At 46.9% G+C, this 18,759-nt stretch overlaps 1 protein-coding gene across 1 annotated transcript; it reads right to left on the bottom strand.

The window, feature by feature from the left end:
- Positions 1–2,871: 2,871 nt before the first annotated feature.
- LOC103677263 (zinc finger protein 548-like) lies at positions 2,872–12,897 on the bottom strand. Its single transcript, XM_040633740.1, has 4 exons — positions 12,702–12,897; positions 10,924–10,965; positions 7,448–7,574; positions 2,872–5,825 (listed from the first exon to the last, which is right to left on the bottom strand). Exons 1-4 carry the CDS (start codon positions 12,714–12,716, stop codon positions 4,273–4,275), a joined length of 1,737 nt encoding a protein of 578 aa, XP_040489674.1. The 5' UTR covers positions 12,717–12,897; the 3' UTR covers positions 2,872–4,272.
- Positions 12,898–18,759: the final 5,862 nt, after the last annotated feature.

The following is an 18,759-nucleotide window of genomic DNA, read 5'->3' as shown; positions in this document are numbered from 1 at the left end:
CAGGCGCCCCTCCCCTTTGTGGTTTTAACTGAGCATTTTATGGACTCCATTTTCTCTCCTTTTTTTTTTTTTAACATAACAGTTACACTTTTTTATTTACTTTGTTTAGTGGTTGCCATACAGGTGACAGTATATATCTACAGCAAATCCAAGTCCACTTTCAAATAACACTACCATTTCACAGGTAGTGTGTGTACCTTAGTATAACAAAATAATACTAATTCCTCTGTATCGTTGCTGTTATTTATTTCACACACACACACATATTCACACACATACATACTCAAGTACATTGTTGCTATTATTTTTTGACAGCTAATCTGTTAGATCAGTGAAGAATAAGACAAATAAGTTCTTATTTTACTTTCACTTATTCCTTTTCTGATGCTCTTTCTTTCTTTGTAGGTCTGAGCTTCTGAGCTATGTCATTTTCCTTTTCTCTAAAAACTTATTATTATTTTACATTTCTTGCAAGGCAGGTCTACTAGCAACAAATTCTCTCCATTCTTGTTTTTCTGAGAAATGTTTTATTTCTCCTTCACTTTTGAAAGGATAATTTCATAGGGTATAGAATTCCAGGTTGGTGGAGTTTTTCTCTCTACATTTTAAGTATTGCCCTCCACTGTTCTTGCTTGCATGGTTTCTGAAAAGTTGGGTATCATTATTATCTTTGCTCTTCTAGAGGTGACGTGTTTCCTTCCTTTGACTTCTGTCAGGGTTTTTTTTTTCTTTTTTCCCACCTCTGATTTTCTATAGTTTGAAAATGATATGCCTAGGTGTAGTTTTTTGTTGTTGTTGTTGTTTGTTTGTTTTTGTTTTTTTCCTTTTAACATCTTTCCTGCTTGGTGTTCTCTGAGCTTCCTGGATCGGTACCTGAACGTTTAAATTTGGGTAAATTTGAGGGAAATTCTCAGGCATTATCATTTCAAACCTTTCTTCTGTTCCTTTCTCTTTCATTTCCTTCTGGTATTGCCATTATTCATGTTACACTTTTTCAGTTGTTCCCTAGTGTTTGGATATTCTATTTTTTTTTTTTTTTAGTATTTTCTGTATGTTTGCCTTTCAGTTTTGACCATTTCTATTGAAATACCCACAAGCTCGAGATTCTTTTCTGAGCCACGTCTAGTCTACCAATAAGTCCATCAAAGGCATTTTTCATTTTTGTTAGTGTTTTTGATGTTTTTACTTTTTTTCCCTTAGAATTTCAATCTCTTTGCTTACATTACCAATCTGTTCTGGCATGCTGTCTGCTTTAACCATCAGAGCCCTTATCATCTTAATGATAGTTGTTTTAAATTCCTGGGCTGATAATTCCAACATCCCTGCCTTGTGTGAGTCTGGTTCTGATGCTTGCTCTGTTTCTTCAAATTTTGTTTTTAGCCTTTTAGTATGTGTTGTGATTTTTTCTTAATACTTGGACATGATGCACTGGTAAAATAAACTGCTATAAAGAGACCTTTTGCAATGTGGTGGTAACCGGTGGTAAGGTATGAGAGGAAGCATACTACAGGACTACAGTTAGGTCTGTCTTTCAGTGAGCTTCTGCTTCTGGGCTATGAATTTCATATACTTCTCCCAGTTCCAGCACCCCCGTGAACGTGGGACAAGATGGGTAGAGTGGCCTGGATTTGGGTATTTCCCAGGCTCTGAAAAATCTCCACCTGATTCTGAGAGCAGTCCTTGTTAAGAATGGAATGTTCTGATGGTTTCAAATCCGTTCCTTTGTCCCTCTCCCACACGAGTGTTTTTCTCTGATATTCATTGTGAGGAAAATTCCCACAAGTGTGATGATTTAGGTTCTCCTACCACAGCACTGGGGTTCATGGATGAGGGTCGGCTCCTGGGTTTCCTTCATTCTCTGTTCCCCTGTTGGACTAATTTGGGGTAAGCAGTTTGTCTTACCACCTCACTTCTCTTAGAGACCCAAGAAGAGTTGTTGATTTTCCATTGTTTTCAACTTTTTACCTGTCAGGTTGGAATGGCAACTTTCAGCTTCTTACGTGCTGGAACAGAAAACAAATTCCCTGTCTGCTCATATTTTGTTCTAGTCTTTGACTTCTTACTAAGAATTTAGAACATGCACGTCTACAATTATCTAAAACTAGGCTCATTTAGCTATCTTAAATATCTTCTCAATCACCCAAATCTTAAAATTTTGACTGTCATGAGCTTTATGAAACAAAGTTTGTTTTAATTTCAATTTGTTTAAATTCTAGTTAGTTAACATATATGGTAAAACTGTTTTCAGGTGTAGAATTTAGTGATTCATGAAACAAAGTGTTAAATGTAAATGTAAATTTAGATAATTTTTTCATTAAATATTTTGTGCATGTTGAGATTTGAACAATACAATCAGAGCGTGGAATCGGGAATTGTTTTCCATGTCTCACTCTCACACTGTTTTCTTTCCATTTCCTATTCTATAGTGCTTTGTTGCCGTCCTTTCTAAATTTCAAATTTCTCAATAAGCCACCTGGTTTGAAGATTACACGATAAAAGGTGACCCCAAGCAAGAAGAAATCCTACCAGCAGACCGCCTTCGGGCCTGAACTACACCACTGCCTTGGTCCCCAGCCTGTTGGCCTACTCTGCAGATTTTCCACTGGTCAGGCCATCACAGAGGCTTTAGCTAATTCTTTAGAACACATATCCCCCCCCTCCCTCTACACACACACCCTGACGGTTGTTTCTCTGGAGAACCTAATAGAACACAAAACCGAACACTTAAAAATAACAAGATAGTAAACTTTGTGTATTTTACACAATAAAAAATATTTTTAAAAAACGTCCTAAGAATTTTTATGATACAAAGACAGCTTAAAAACACTACTATTAAAAAAGAGGTCAAACACGAATTTTCTAGAAAGGTGGTTCAGATGGTTCAAAATCTTTTATTGATAATGAATTCATACGAAACCAAACTTAAATTTACTTTATTTAAACTTCACTTTCCCACTCTAAACAACTTTCACTCGGTGACTAGCACCGTTGTTGCTGACAGACAATGCAGCTCTAAAACATAACCCGGAGCCCTGCTTGTTACTTGATTCCATGCTTTTGCATACACGACATGGATGATACTAAAAATACATATATGCATTTAGTGAAAACAGCTTACAAGAGTAACTGTAGGATTCCCTTTATATAAAATTCTAGAAAATGCAAACTAGAGTGTCCACCTGGGGATGGCAAGTTGGGTAAAGCTTGGAGAGACAGAACATGAAAAGGGGCTAAGGGAAACTACAGGGCCTGTGGATTATTCATTATCACGACTCTGGTGATGCTCCCATTGTGCACATATACGAAAATATATTTTACATTTTTAATAAATGCAGTTTATGTCAATACCTCAATAAAGCTGTTAAGAAATAAAGATTCCATATAAAATCCGGATCTCCTCTTCCCTAGAAATAATATAACATCTGGCAAAGCTGCATTGATCCCATCAACACCCTTCCCTATATCTTAGGTATGTCAACTCTGATTCCTTCTCAGAACAGAAGGAAACGCTCAGAGAAGGAAATGCTGACAAATGGAGAAATCATGCGAAGCAAAACAAGCCAGTCACAAAAAGACAAATACTGTACGGTTCCACTCACATACAGTACCCAGAGTAGTCAAATTCATAGAGACGGGGTATAAAACCGTAGTCGCCAGGTGTGGTAGGGAGGGGGCAGAGAGGCAGAACTCTCTTTCGTGGGTTTCGTTTCAGTTTTGCCAGATGAAAGGAATTCTGGAAATTAGTTGCATAAATATGTGAATTTTTTAAACTACTAAACTGTACAATTCAAAGACAGGGTAGACTGCTACATGTACTTCGCCACAACATAAAGGTAAAATAAAGAACTAGATTACGGCAGCTCCCAGCGACAAATAAGAGCAGATATTTGGCTAAGTCTCTCCCCCTCTGCAATACTCTCTGGCGTGGTGTGAACGTTTTGGTGCTGAACAAGGCTGGTGTTTAAGATGAACAAATGCCCGTATCTGTTGCACAAATAAGGTCTTTTTCCATCGTGAACTCTCTGATGTGTAATGGGGCTGGAGTTCACCTAAGACCGCACACTGACTGCACTCGGAAGGCCTTCCCCAGTGACCTCCGGCTGTCTAATGAATGGCGAGCTGTACAAGAACAACTGCGCACGTTCGCTGTGCTCGTAAGGTGCTGCTCCAGTGTAATGAGTCCAGAGCGGTACCTAACGGCTTCACCACATTTGCTGCACTCAAAGTTTCTTTGCCAGTGTCATTCTCTGGCCAATGGCTTGGAGCCGTATTTCACGATTTTCCCACATTTACGGTGCTCACAGACCTGTTTTCACTGTGGATTTTCTGGTGATGAACGAGGTGGGACTTTCGAATGAAGGCCTTCTGACATTTGCTGCACTCATAGGGCCTTTCTCCAGTGTGGATTTTCTGATGCTCAACAAGTATATGTTTGTGGCTAAAGGCTTTCCCACACTCGCTGCACTCGTAAGGCCTCTCTCCAGTGTGATTTCGCCAATGTTTAATAAGGTTGGAGTTATACCGAAAGAATTTCCCACAGACACTGCACTCATAAGGCCTTTCTCCGGTGTGAACTCTTTTATGTCTAATGAGTCTGCAGTGGTACCTAAAGGCTTTCCCACACTCGCTGCACTCATAAGGCCTCTCTCCAGTGTGATTCTGCCAATGCTTGATGAGCTTGGACTTGTACCTAAAGAATTCCCCACATAAGCTGCACTCATAAGGCCTTTCTCCAGTGTGAACTCTTTGATGTCTAATGAGCGTAGAGGTGTACCGAAAGAATTTCCCACATTCACTGCACTCATAAGGCCTTTCACCAGTGTGAACTCTCTGATGTTTCATGAGTGTGGAATTGTACCTAAAGAACTTTCCACATTCACTGCACTCGTAAGGCTTTTCTGCAGTGTGAACTCTCTGATGTCTAATGAATGTGGAGCTGTACCTGAAAAATTTCCCACATTCGCTGCATTCATAAGGCCTTTCTCCTGTATGAACTCGCTCGTGTCGTATCAGTCGATAGTTGTACCTAAAGAATTTCCCACATTCTCTGCATTCGTAAGGCCTTTCTCCGTTGTGGATTCTCTGATGTTTCATGAAGTTGGCATTGTACTTAAAGAACTCCCCACATTTGCTACACTCATAAGGGCTTAATCCAGTGTGAACTCTCTGGTGACTAATGAGTGTAGAGTTGTACCTAAAGAACTTCCCACATTCATTGCACTTAAAAGGCCTTTCTCCAGTGTGAATTTTCTGGTGCTGAACAAGGTGAAACTTTCTAATAAAGGCCATCCCACATTTGCTGCATTCATAAGGTCTTACTCCACTGTGGATTTTCTGGTGCTCAACAAGTCCCTGTTTTTGGCTGAAGGCCTCCCCACACTGAGTGCACTTGTAATCATTTTGTCCAGGTGCAAAGGCCTCCCCATGCTCAGTGTCCCTGGGTGGTTTCAACGGGTCCTGGAGAAGGCCTGCACTGGCCGGGAAGTCCTTCCCACTTCTGCTGCATGTGAAGCTACTCTCTGCCATGTGAATACTGTTGTTCATTGCAAAGGAAGGACTCCCCTCATCCCTTCTGAAAGATCTGTCTCCAATCTGCTCCTTTTGTTGCTGGTACAGGTTTGCCCCACAAATGGATAGCTCTTGGTCAGGGGACATTCCATCATGCTCAGCCGAATGCAAAATGTCTTTCCAGACTAGGCCACACGTCTCCCAGGGCTGGGACTTCTGGATGGATGGGGCTGGCTTTGGAGTCCTGACCTGTGACCCTCCTACAGAAACACCTTGCTCTGAAAGGGCCTGCTCGTCCTGGGCTCCATGCCAGCAACCTGTAAGCAGAGAAATGCCGGTAAAGTGCCTGCTGACTTCGTCGGGAGGAGGCGGCCCCATCGGGAACGTGTGTCGGACCCATGGACGAGGACGTGGGACTGCTGATGGGCGAGGGGGACTTAAGACAGTGAAAGGAAGGTGTGCTCTGCAGAGCTCAGCCTGGCAAGCTCCCAGGATGGGAGAGCCCTGACTCTGGGGAAGACCACGAGGGAGGGGTCCTGTCTTAGTCCATCTGGATTGCCACAACAAAACACCACAGACTCGGTGGCTTATAAATGACAGAAATTTATTTCTTGCAGTCCTGGAGGCTGGAATTCCGAGATAAGGGTGCCAGCATTGGTGGGTGAGGGCCCTCTTCTGGGCTGCCAACATCTCACTGTGTCCTCACACAGCGGAAGGGGCTAAGGGACTTTGTGGGGTCTCCTTTACAAGGGCACTAATCCCATTCATGAGAGCTCTACCCTCATGACCTAAGCCCCCCGCAAAGGTGCCATCTCCCAGCACCATCACCGGGGCCTGAGGTTTGCGACACAGGAGTTGGTGGTGGGGCACAAACACTTAGAACGTAGCAGGTGCTGGGCAGGGAGGAGAGGCAGGGGTTTCACGTCACTCCTGTGCAAAGGGCTATGGCTGCTGGTGACCGGTGAGCACGGTGCAGAAAACTAAACAGACCTAGAAATACCTCAGCACATGGAGATGCTGCAACTCAAGAACTACGTAAGGACACCTGCAGACCTCGCAATACCCTAAGTCTAGCTCAAATGCTGGCGAGCCCTGAAAAGGGAGCAGTGACACAGAATCAGGGGTGAAGGCCAACAGGTGCTGGACTGTGGCGGAAAGGGGATTAGAATTCAGGGTGCATATGAAAATGGAGGAGAAAAGGTAGAAATGAGGTGTGGCCCCTGGCCCGAGCACCAAACAATGGTGGACAAAGGACAGGTTCCCAGCTCTGACACACCCCCTTCCCCCACTCCCTCGCACCAGGGCCGTGTACTTCTGAGTGTCTCTTGCCACTGGCACAGTAAGGTCCACCTACTAGGTGCCCGGGGTCCTCCCCACTGCTCGAGGTGAGCACTGATGTGGCACCTGAGACAGGCCAGTCCTAGACAAAAGGAAGGCAAAGGCGTGGCCAGCGTGTGCCCAGAGTAACCTGACACAGGATATCCAACATCTTAAAATTACAAGAACTTTACAGGAGAGACTGTAGAAACAATTCAGTTCCTCAAAATTAGTAATTAGGTTGGTGCCTGAATTCCTGGCACCAGCAGGACCCAAGAAATGTCAGCAAGAGGAAGGGGGAAAGCCTGGGGCACCACGGTTCCACGCATCTGGACTAAGTGACCCAACCAGGGACAAGGCAGGTCTGAGGGATCTCCCAGACAAACTTCAATCCCTCTGACCTCTGAACCTGATCTTCCAAGTGCTCAGAGCAGCAAGGATGTGACTGTGTGGGGAGAGAGGGTGCACACGGCCCAGTCCTGGCACCAGTAACACGCACGCCGGGAAACCAGGAAAGGAAGCAGTACCCATGGCCTTGTTGTGGAAAGGACAGAGCTGCCCCTGGACCAAAGGGGAAGAACAGAGCCCAGCGCAGGACACGGGGTGGGTGTGCGGGCCTTACCCAGGGAGGACAGAAGCGCAAAGTTCTCCAGCATCACGGCATGGTACAGAAATCGCTGAGCTTCATCAAGGAGGCCCCACTCTTCCTGGGAGAAATATATGGCCACGTCCTCAAAGACCACATGGCTCTGCCAAAATTGGAACATTTGGTTCATGAGTAGCTTCTTGTGTTAACTGTGTCTCGTGGACTCTGTATTTAGCTATTTGCCAACCATTATTTAGAGGACTAAACGAACAGCCAAATGTGTTTCTGTACCTCCCTCGCAATCCGGAATCCACACAGAACCACCTCCTTCACTAACTCACACACCGAGTCAACAGTGTCCCTGCCCTAAATCAACCGGGGCCAGGTACCAGACAACCAGGGACATCCCTTCCACCCCAGGTACACGAAAATTATGGGAAATAGCCATCACTTAGCTTTTCACCCTACCCCTTCCGACATTTCTCCTAGAAAGTTCAGTAAAGGCTCCGACCGGAGGAGCCCCTCTGCTGGTGTTTATGCCTCCTAACCAAATCTGGCGCTTCCCCGTGTGGCCCTGTGTTACATGGTGTGCTCTGGCCCCCTCGAGAAATAGAACAAAAACCTTCTTTGAGTGTCATTGGTCTCTCCATGTCATCACTCACCCACCTCCATAAATTAAAATCCTGTGGGTGCAAGTATCTGATACACTTCTCTTCCAGGCCCTTCGGTCCTTCCCACACACATCCATCCCTGCTCGAACTCCTCCCTGACTTCCCAACGTGGAAGAGCCACCAGCTGCCGGTGGCACCGGTGCCTGCTCGGGCCTCACTCCCACTGATCACTGTGTCCAAAACACAGCATAAGACATGAGGAGCGAAGGGGCAGAAGAACACCATCTAGGTTGTGGGCCTGGCAATGCAGGGCTCTCCCCCCTCCTGCCAGCCAGTTTCCCTGGGGTCCCCCAGGTCCTGTCTGAGAGGTAAGACTCAGACTCTCAAGTCAAACTCGGACGTGTCCCTCTCCCTTAAGCACCCAAACGCAACCATTCACACTCCGCCTCACCTGCCTGTTGGTCATTGGACTCACCCTCCTCACGACTCTGACTCCTCCACAGTGACACCCCCAGCCCACACCCCTGGCATTTCCTTCATGTCCTAACAGGCAAATACATCCAGGATCCAATTCAGCCCCGACCCCGTCCCTGAACACTGGAAGTCCCCAAGGCCCTTAGCGCCAGCTCCAGCCCCAAGTCCAGCTTTGAAGGTCTCCCTACCAGGCCTGGCTTCTTGCTTCATCCTCAGCGACCTGCCTTTGTGAGGACATCACACACTCTCAGCCCTTTCTCCTTTCTGTATCACACCAACTGTCCCATAAGCAGTCAGAACCTTCCTCTCTCCTCATTTGAAGCCCAGGTACCCGTACTCCCCACCCACACTCCCACCCCACATGAGGTCTAACAACACTTCAGGCTGACCAGGTTCCCCCCAACATCTGTCTCATGTGCACTCTGGTCTCAGAAGCCTTTCTTATTTATTCGACAGAGAGAGAGAGAGACAGCGAGCGAGAGAGGGAACACAAGCAGGGGGAGTGGGAGAGGAAGCAGGCTTATAGCGGAGGAGCCTGATGTGGGGCTCGATCCCATAACGCCGGGATCACGCCCTGAGCCGAAGGCAGACGCTTAACCGCTGTGCCACCCAGGCGCCCCAGAAGCCTTTCTCACTCCTATACCCACTGTCTCCCTTTCTCTCTCCCCGTGTTTCTCTCTCCCTCTCTTTCTGACACACACACACACACACACACACACACACACACACAGACACTCGGCTACCTCAGCTTTGTGATGCCTCCCCCACCACCCAGGTGCCCAATCAAGAAACCCAGTACTTGGGGAGCCTGGGTAGCTCAGTCAGTTAAGCATCTGACTCTTGGTTTCAGCTCAGGTCACAATCTCATGGGTCATGGGATCAATCCCCGTGTCGGGCTCTGCACTCAGAGGCAGAGTTTGGGATTCTCTCGCTCCCTCTGCCCCTGCCCCCACTGGCACGCACGCCCTCTCTCTCTCTAAAATAAATAAAGCAGGGGGGCCTGGGTGGCTCAGTCAGTTAAGTGTCTGCCTTCGGCTCAGGTCATGATCCCAGAGTTCTAGGACTGAGTCCCGCATCAGGCTCTCTGCTCAGCGGGGAGTTTGCTTCTCCCTCTACCCTTCCCCCCCCTCGTGACCTCTTAGTCTCTCTCAAATAAATAAAATCCTTAAAAATGAAGCAAGCAAGCAAGCAAGCAAGCAAGCAAAAAACCCAGTACTCAGGCCCTTCATTCCCACTCCTGCTCCTCTAATGGCATTGCCACCATAACCTAGAAATGCTGCCTCCTAAATCTGACCCATTGCTTCATCCTAGCCCACACCCCAGCATGCTGTCTCCAGCTTGAATCCATCCCCAGAACTCCAGGGCTCTGTGTTAAAGTGCCTGCTTGAGGGGCGCCTGGCTGGCTCAGTCAGTGAGGCGTCTGCCTTCAGCTCAGGTTATGATCTCGGGGTCCTGGGATCGAGCCCTGCGTCGGGCTCCCTGCTCAGTGGGGAGTCTGCTTCTCCCTCGCCCTCTGCCCCCCGCCCCCACTCATGCTGGCTCTCTCCAAAACAAACAAAATCGTAAAAAAAAAAAAAAAAGAAAAAAAAGGTGCCTATGTGACGCCTCTCCTTGGAATCTCTGGTGCATTTGTGACATAGACAAAACTGACTTCATATTCCACCTGCAAATGCCTCATACCACTGACTTCCTCCATTTTAGTTCAAGCATCCATCCTTCCTAACAAGGCCAAAAACCTGGGGGCATCCCCAACTCTTCCCTCTATCCCACCTCCTCATCTCCGAGTCTCCACATCCTAAAATATGAGCAGCTCTAGTTGAAAACACATCCAGAAACCAACATCCCGTCTACCTCGGCAGCCAGCGCTCCTGTGTAGCCGCCGCCACAACTCTCACCTGGACTGTGGCAAGCAGTTCACTGACACCCCCTGTCCGTCTTCTACTCCGCAGCGAAAGGCAGCCTGTTAAAATCTCGGTCATAGCGCCTTCCTGTTCTGTTTCAAACCTTCCCTACCTCCCACCAACCTCTGATTAGAGGTCCAGAGCCCCAGGCTGTCACTCAGGGTGTGACAACTGCACACCCTTACCCAACCCCAACCTGGCTCCCCATTCTAACCAGCTATAAAAGAGACCTGCAGTTTCCTGAATACCCCAGCAAAGTCTCACCTCCAAGCAGGTGAACATTCTGAATCCTGTGGCCAGGATTCCCTGCCACATCTTACATCAGTCATTAGAAACGAGAACTGTTCTATTTATAATCTAAATACAGGATCTAGGGACTGGGGAAAGCACACAAGTCTTCAAACTTAAGAGAGTGAGATGGACAAGTCTCAGGACACTACCACTCCCTGACAGTGTATATATCGGGGTGCCAAAAACATCTGGGTGACAACTGGGATGGTTGAAAGGTAGGACACCGTCCACTCACCTGCACAGTGTCCATAAGCATTTCTGCCACCTCCGTGGGACCCTATGGGAAGAAGGAGACCATGAGAAATGGGTAACCATGGAAGGATCTTATGAACTGAGCTGGACCACCACCCCTGCCCTGCCCTGGAGCAAACTGATCTCAGCCTGATGGTCTAGGTTCAGCTCCTCCAGAAAACAGTGCCGTGTCTTATCAGCTGATGACAGCTGTTACTGTCCATAGGATCAACAGTTTTGTATATATTTTCAGTGCAAATGAAGTAGAAGGGTTTTGAAATTTGAGGTCTTTATTTTTACCACTTTTTAAAATTTCGTAAGATATCATACATAAAACTTGACACTGTAAACAAACACAGGTAAATTAATGTCAAATCAATTATGAAGTGTTTGCATAAATTTAACTTGTTGGAGAGATTAATTTGTAATTGTCTACCTCTGTACGTATTTAAAAGAATACTGATTAATGAGTACTTAAGCCAATAAGTTTGTTATACATTCTTAAGTTAATGAGTTGTAGGAAAAGGCTAAACAGGCAGACAAGCGACTAGTCCATATAGCAACAAGACCTGCCTGTTACATAATCCTCAAAAGGGAGCTTGTTGGAGGCCCTCAACTGGACGGCAGCTCACCCCTCTCGCCTGAGGGGTAGGGGTGAGGAAGCAGTCCCCTGTTTGGGACTGTGAGGCTCCATCAGCCTGGCTGACCTTTCCCTTGTTCCACTGGGAGCGGCCCTGAGAGTCAGCTGCGCTGCAAGTGGACAGTCAACACCAGCACATAACACCGGCTCCAACGAAGGGAGACTCCTCACCCCACCAATACCTCTCTTCCTAAAGACACAGGCGAAATATTTCTCCTACAGCAAATCTGCTCTTTTTTGAAGGAAGCATCAGGGATGCCAACACCTGCGTCCCATACCCTGCCCACGAACTCTCAGCCTTTGCCTCCTCACCATCTAAAATCATTTTAAGCCTCCCTCCTTGATCTGGTCCTCAGGCAACGCACTGGTGCAGTCCACACCCTCCACACCTTTGACAGCCCAGCCCCCTTCCCCGACCTCCAGACCTTTACCTTCACATACTCCTATCATGTCTCCATCCTAAGATATCTCAGCATCAACATGTCCAAAATCAAACTCATCATCTTCCCGATACCTGCTTCCTGGGCTCGCTTCCCCCCCTTCATCCTTTCAGACGTTCAGGCAAAGAAACCTTGGCATGGCCCTTCACTCCCTACTTTGCTCACGTGTGGATGTGATGCAGCAGGAAATCCTGTCGGCTCTGCTCTGGAACTCTCCGCAGAATCTCCTCGCATCTCCCTCTAACAACACCGCCCCGGGCCAGCCACCACCAGAACTCCCCCGGGGCGGGGGGGCTGCGGGGTCTCCTGAGCAGTCTCCCCGCCTCCATTCCCCGTCCTGCTCTCCCCTACCTTAAACTTCTGACTCTGGGCATGTCCCTCCCATCCCCGCCCTCTTGCGACCTTCCGCGGACCCCGGCTGCCCACGCCGCCGCTGCAGGCGACACTCCGCCTCGCCCTCTGTTCCCCGCACACACAGGAGTCCCGGTCCCCCCGCCCCCGGTGCCGACTCAGGAGCACCTGCCGGGACACCCCCCCGCCACGCCCCACCGCACGGGTGGATCCAGGACTCCACGCCGGGGCGCACTCCGCTCCCGCCCCGCCGGCCCGGCTGTAAGGAGCTGAGCGGGCGCCCGCCCATCGCGGGTGCAGGGCTCGGGACTGGGGGAGGGCGGCTGAGGGTCCGGGGGTCGCAGCGCCCACCTGAGCCGGCTTCATCGGTGCGGCCTCCGCCAACGACCAGTGGGAAGAGCGGGGCGTGGAGCGGCGGGCGACCGGGCGGGGACGAGGGCGCCACGCAGCAGCCTCTGCTGTGCGGACGACGCTTCTCCCCGCGTTCTCCTGCCCCGTCACCTCCGCACCGGCCAAACGCCTTCGAACCCGAGAGCAACCAAACTGACAACGAGAACGAACGCCGGAAGTCCCGCCCCCTCACGATGCGCACGCATGCGAGCGACACTCTCTCAAGGCTTCATTGGCTCGGTCGCCGCCACCGCGCACCGCAGACCTACGGGTATCGTAGTTCCCGCTACCGCCTCCACCTTCCCCCTCTGCGACACCGGCCCCGCCTCCTTACGTAGAGGATTAAGGACTACAGGCCTGGTCAGGGGCTCTGGGAAATGGAGTCCCGCGGCTCCGACGGTGGGGCGGGGTCTCGCCTGCTCTTAAAGGGGACACACCCAGATTTCTTGGAGCGCAGTATTGGAAGTCACAGAAAGGTTAGGGACCTGTTACTTAATACGCTAAGAAGCACGTAAGTTCCCAAAGGCTACACATCCAAAGGGACACACCATATCACGACTCCACGTCCACTCATAGCTGTCAACGACCTTGTCGTTTTTCAAATACAGACCGAATCTCTGAAGTTCGTTTTAAAGAGCAGTACAGGGGCGCCTGGGTGGCTCAATCGGTGGGCATCTCCCTTCAGCTCAGGGCGTGATCCCGGGGTCCTGGGATCAAGCCCCGCATCCAGCTACCTGCTCCGCTTGGAGCCTGCTTCTTCCTCTCCCTCTCCCCCTGCTTGTGCTCCCTCTCTCTCTGGCTGTCTCTCTCTTTGGCAAATAAATAAAATTTTATTTATAAATAAATAAATAGATAGATAGATAGATAGATAGATAGATAGCAGTACATTTGGCCCGGACAAGAAAGAAAAGGCTTCAGACAGAGCCATGGAGGGGAAGATGGGGGAGGAATGATGGGGCACCGAAATAGGTAGAAAAGGTGAAGCTACGTCTCTGATTCCCAGAAAAACATCTTTGCTGCCCGAATAGTCAGTCAGTGATTGTGTTTGAACCCAGTGAGTAGTAATACTACTACTCCATACCTGAGGTATTTGTCAATTCCTTTAAGAATCTGAAATCTATCTGAAAACAATAGTGACTTAACACATGCCATCTCCTGCTAGGATGGTGTGTGCTCCTTTCACAGTTGGGGCATCTGTAAAAAGGGAGCATCCTGTTCTTGAGACAAAGGTGAGGAATCCACTATCTCATCTCCTCGTTGGGAAGAGATTTATCGTTTTACTGAAATTCTAGTAATAGTGTCATCACAGGGAGTCAAAATGATCTGAGAAAAACAATTGTGAAATGGAAATTACTAAAGTGATCAGTTATTTATATTTTTATTTTTTCAAGACGTATTTATTTATTTATTTTAGCAAGAGAAAGAGCAAGAGAGAACAGGAAGGAGCGGAGACAGAGGGACAAGCAGATTCCGCGCTGAAAACGAAGCCTGATGTGGGGCTTGATCGCAGGACGCTGAGATCAAGACCTGAGCCGAAATCAAGAGTCAGATGCTTAACTGACTGAGCTACCCAGGCGCCCCATAATCACTTATTTAGAGAGATGAGCAGAAATACTTCTAGGGAATCATACCTGTAACACGTTAAAAAAGAAAGAAGAAAGAAAGAAAGAAAGAAAGAAAGAAAGAAAGAAAGAAAGAAAGAAAGAGGAAGAAAGAAAGAAAGAAAACCACATGTGACGCCTGGGTGTACAGGACACACTGGGGATAGGGTTACCAGCTGCTCTCTGTATACAGGATTGTTCTGTGTTTTCTGTAGTTGTCTATTTAGCATTCATTTATCTGAAGTCAGACTAATAGTCAAAGATGTATACTTCTCTCTTCCAAGTCAGCTTCATGGATGTGCAAAACTCCTGTTATAAACACCTCAAGAACAAACCCGAATCTGTGTTTTTGGTTCCTGCCCAATAGGACATGTCTCCACCTGGGTAGACCCTGACACTTTAGTGTTGAAGGCATACTCTCAGTTCCTCCTCCCGCTCCTCCTTCCTGCATGTCACATGGTTTCATGTGGACCTCCGTGGGGTGTGCTGTTTCTCTTGTTTCCAGGGTGTTGAGAATTTAGCTAAGTTACTTCATTGTGTCACTGTCTCAGCATCCATTTTATTTGGCCAAACTGTCTGTAGGGGACCTTACACTGATGCTCACCCCCTCATGGAAGCACATGCCCTACATAACAGCCCAAAGGACCGCAGGCAAATGTAGGTTTCTGATAGGACTTCCAAAGACCCTTCCCAATCCCCAGCCTTGCAGCACCTGTATGCCTTATGTTCACCCTTAGATAAAACCTCCTTGGAGCTTACCAAAACCCAGCTCTTCTTGGTTTTAACTGAACAATTAGGGCCTCCTGGGTGACTCAGTCAGTTAAGCCTCTGACTCTTGATCTCAGCTCGGGTCTTGATCTCAGGGTCATGAGTTCAAACTCCATGTTAGGCTCCACACCCACCATGGAGCCTACGTTAAAAAAAAAAAAAAAAAGAATTGACCAGTCTGGCCTTAACTGGGACCTTCGTAAAGGCATGTGCCCCAGATAATGTTTTTCTTTCTGCCTGCACTTTGCCTTGATGTCCCTGTGTGGCCTCTGGAAGTGTGCCATGTACTTCCTCCAGGACCTGTGAGTATAAACTTCTCTATTTCAATTTCTCTTGGTGCTCTGTCATTGAACCACAACCTGACCCACCATCCAGCATCCTGTGCGGTACTTAGCAAATGTTAATTTACCAGTCATAACACAGGAAACTGTTGTTTCAACGGCACTGACCTCTCCATGTTGCACTCAGTCACTTTTACAAATCAAGAGTCTGTCACAATTCAAGGACACGCTTTCTGTGTTTAACAATTTGGTCCTGATTCTTACATAACTTTGTCAGGACACCCTAAATATCCTGTATTACAGCTTTTTACGATATATTACAGAAAAGTCATGCAGGTGACATGATACTCTATGTAGAAAACCCAAGAGATTACACCCCAAAAATGCTAGGACTCATACAGGCATTCAGCAAAGTGGCAGGATATAAAATCAATGCACAGAAACCAGTTGCATTCCTATACACCAAAAATGGGACAGAAGAAAGAGAAATTAAGGAGTCGATCCCATTTACAATTGCACCCAAAACCATAAGATACCGAGGAATAAACCTAACCAAAGAGGCAAATCCGTACTCAGAAAACTGTAGACTACTCATGAAATAAATTGAGGAAGACACAAAGAAATGGAAAAACGTTCCATGCTCATGGATCGGAAGAACAAATATTGTTAAGATGTCTATGCTACCTATGGGGCGCCTGGGTGGCTCAGTTGTTGGGCGTCTGCCTTCAGCTAGGGTCATGATCCCAGCGTTCTGGGACTGAGCCCCTTCCCGTGCTCCCTGCTCAGCGGGAAGCCTGCTTCTCCCTCTCCCACTCCCCCTGCTTCTGTTGCCTCTCTCGCTGCCTCTCTCTCTGTTAAATGAATAAATAAAATCATAAAAAAAGATGTCTATGCTACCTAGAGCAATCTATACATTCAATGCAATCCCTATCAAAATACCATCAACTTTTTTCACAGAGGTGGAACAAATCATCCCAAATTTGTATGGAAGCAGAAGAGACCCCGAATAGCCAAAGGAGTCTTGAAAGAGAAAACCAAAGCGGGTGGCGTCACAATTTCGGACTTCAAGCTCTATTACAAAGCTGTCATCATCAAGACAGCATGGTACTGCCACAAAAACAGACACCGATCAATGGAACAGAATAGAGAACCCAGAAATGGACCCTCAACTCTATGGTCAACTAATCTTTGACAAAGCAGGAAAGAATATCCAATGGAAAAAAGACAGTCTCTTTAACAAATGGTGTTGGGAAAATTGGACAGCCACATGCAGAAGAATGAAACCAGACTACTTCCTTACACCATACACAAAAATAGACTCAAAATGGATGAAAGACCCAAATGTGAGACAGGAATCCATCCAAATCCTAGAAGAGAACACAGGCAGCAACCTCTGTGACCTTGGCCACAGCAACTTCTTGCTAGACACATCTCCAAAGGCAAGGGAAACAAAGGCAAAAATGAACTACTGGGACTTCATCAAGATAAAAAGCTTTTGCACAGCAAAGGAAACAGTCGACAAAAACAAAAGACAACTGACAGAATGGGAGAAGATATTTGCAAATGACATATCAGATGAAGGGCTAGTATCCAAAATCTACGAAGAACTTATCAAACTCGGGATGCCTGGGTGGCTCAGTTGGTGAAGTGTCTGCCTTGGCTCAGGTCATGATCCCAGGGTCCTGGGATCGAGTCCTGCATCAGGCTCCTTGCTCAGCAGGGAGCCCGCTTCTCCCTCTGCCTGCCACTCCCCCGGCTTGTGGGCTCTCTCTGACAAATAAATAAATAAATAAAATCTTTAAAAAAAGAACTTATCAAACGCAACACCCAAAGAACAGAAATTTCTCCAAAGACATAAAAATGGCCAACAGGTATATGAGAAAATGCTCGTCGTCACTAATCATCAGGGAAATGCAAATCAAAATCACAATGAGATATCACCTCACACCCGACAGGACAACTATTATCAAAAAAGCAAAATACAACAAGTCTTGCCAATGACGTGAGAAACTGGAACCCTTTCACACTGTTGGTGGGAATGCAAAATGGTAGAGCTGCTATGGAACACAATATGGACATTCTCCCAAAAAACTAAAAATAGAACTACCATATGATCCAGTAATCCCACTTCCAGGTATGCACCCAAAAGAAATGAAATCAGGACCTGGAAGAGATATGAGCAGTTCCGTGTTCACTGCAGCACTGCTCATGAGAGCTGAGATGTGGAAACAAACTAAATGCCTATCAACAGATGAATGGATGATGCAAATATGATGTATACAAATAATAAAATATTATTCAATCGTTAAAGAGGAAATTTTGCGATACATGAGAACACGATAGACCCCGAGGAGATTTTGCCAAGTGAAATAAGCCAGACACCGTATAAAGACAAGAACTGCATGATTCCACTTAGATGATGGGGAATCTAAATGGTCAAATTCATAAAGTCAGACTGGAATGATGGTGATCAGAAGCTGGGGGGAGGGGAAAATGAGAAGTTATTAATCGACAGGCATACACTTTCAGTTAGGTAACATTAAATGTTATTTTAATAATTTTCTTTGCTATTAGAGGAAATCCTGAATATTTCTCATGTTTAGCTGTTAGTATATACTGGTTTATAGCTGTTGGAAAACGTCACCAAAAAGATGTGAACGCCAGTTAACCTGCGAACTAGACCCCAGGCACTCCGAGGCTCCTCACCCCCTCCCCTGTCCTTGGAAGGTGGGTTCCGGTTGTCTTTCTCACTCCCAGAGGCTGCTCCAAGGACATAGCCTTGAGATCATGATGTGGTGTTGAGAACACCTGCACAGTGTATGTGACTGAACCCAGTTAAGGCCTCTTTCTAAACTTCTAAGATTTGGCAAGCGGTGCAGGGATCCATTTGTCTTGCTGCTATCCAAGACAAGCCTCGTTCGTAAGTTCCCTCTGCTTATTAAAACAGCCAACTACCAATCTGGACTGGCCTCTCTCTTTCTTTGGTCTCTCCCTGCCCTCTGCACACAGGAGCTGGTCTTAGCCTACACCTGGGAAAACTGAGAGAATTGAGAACTTGACTACTCATCATTTTCAATATTGAGTGAACAACTGCATACCACACAAATACCTTTGAAAGGAAGTATAATCATCTAATGCCAACTCTTCAGGAAACTCACCATCAATTGACACAGGCATTTTGGTATTTTCTATTTGATACACACGAAAAGTGGATAGCATAACCTCCTTGCCATCTCACTTTGCTGTGCACAAACTTTTTAGTTTGATGTAGTCCCACCTGTTTATCTTTGCTTTTGTTTCCTGTGCTTTGGTGTTAATCAAAAATTATTTCCAATACCAATGTCAGGGAGTTTCCCTTTATGTTTTCTT

Source organism: Ursus maritimus, unplaced genomic scaffold (assembly GCF_017311325.1).
Source record: "Ursus maritimus isolate PB19 unplaced genomic scaffold, ASM1731132v1 scaffold_19, whole genome shotgun sequence".
Taxonomy (NCBI): Eukaryota; Metazoa; Chordata; class Mammalia; order Carnivora; family Ursidae; genus Ursus; species Ursus maritimus.
Note: the sequence above shows the minus strand (reverse complement) of the source record. Positions and strands in the feature narration are given on the sequence as shown.

Excerpts from the sequence above, each read along its gene's own strand:
- LOC103677263 (XM_040633740.1), bottom strand. Across the intron at positions 7,575-10,923 it reads TGCTTATGGACACTGTGCAG|AGCCATGTGGTCTTTGAGGA; the intron begins GTGAGTGGACGG and ends CAATTTTGGCAG. Across the intron at positions 5,826-7,447 it reads TGCGCTTCTGTCCTCCCTGG|GTTGCTGGCATGGAGCCCAG; the intron begins GTAAGGCCCGCA and ends CTCTGCTTACAG.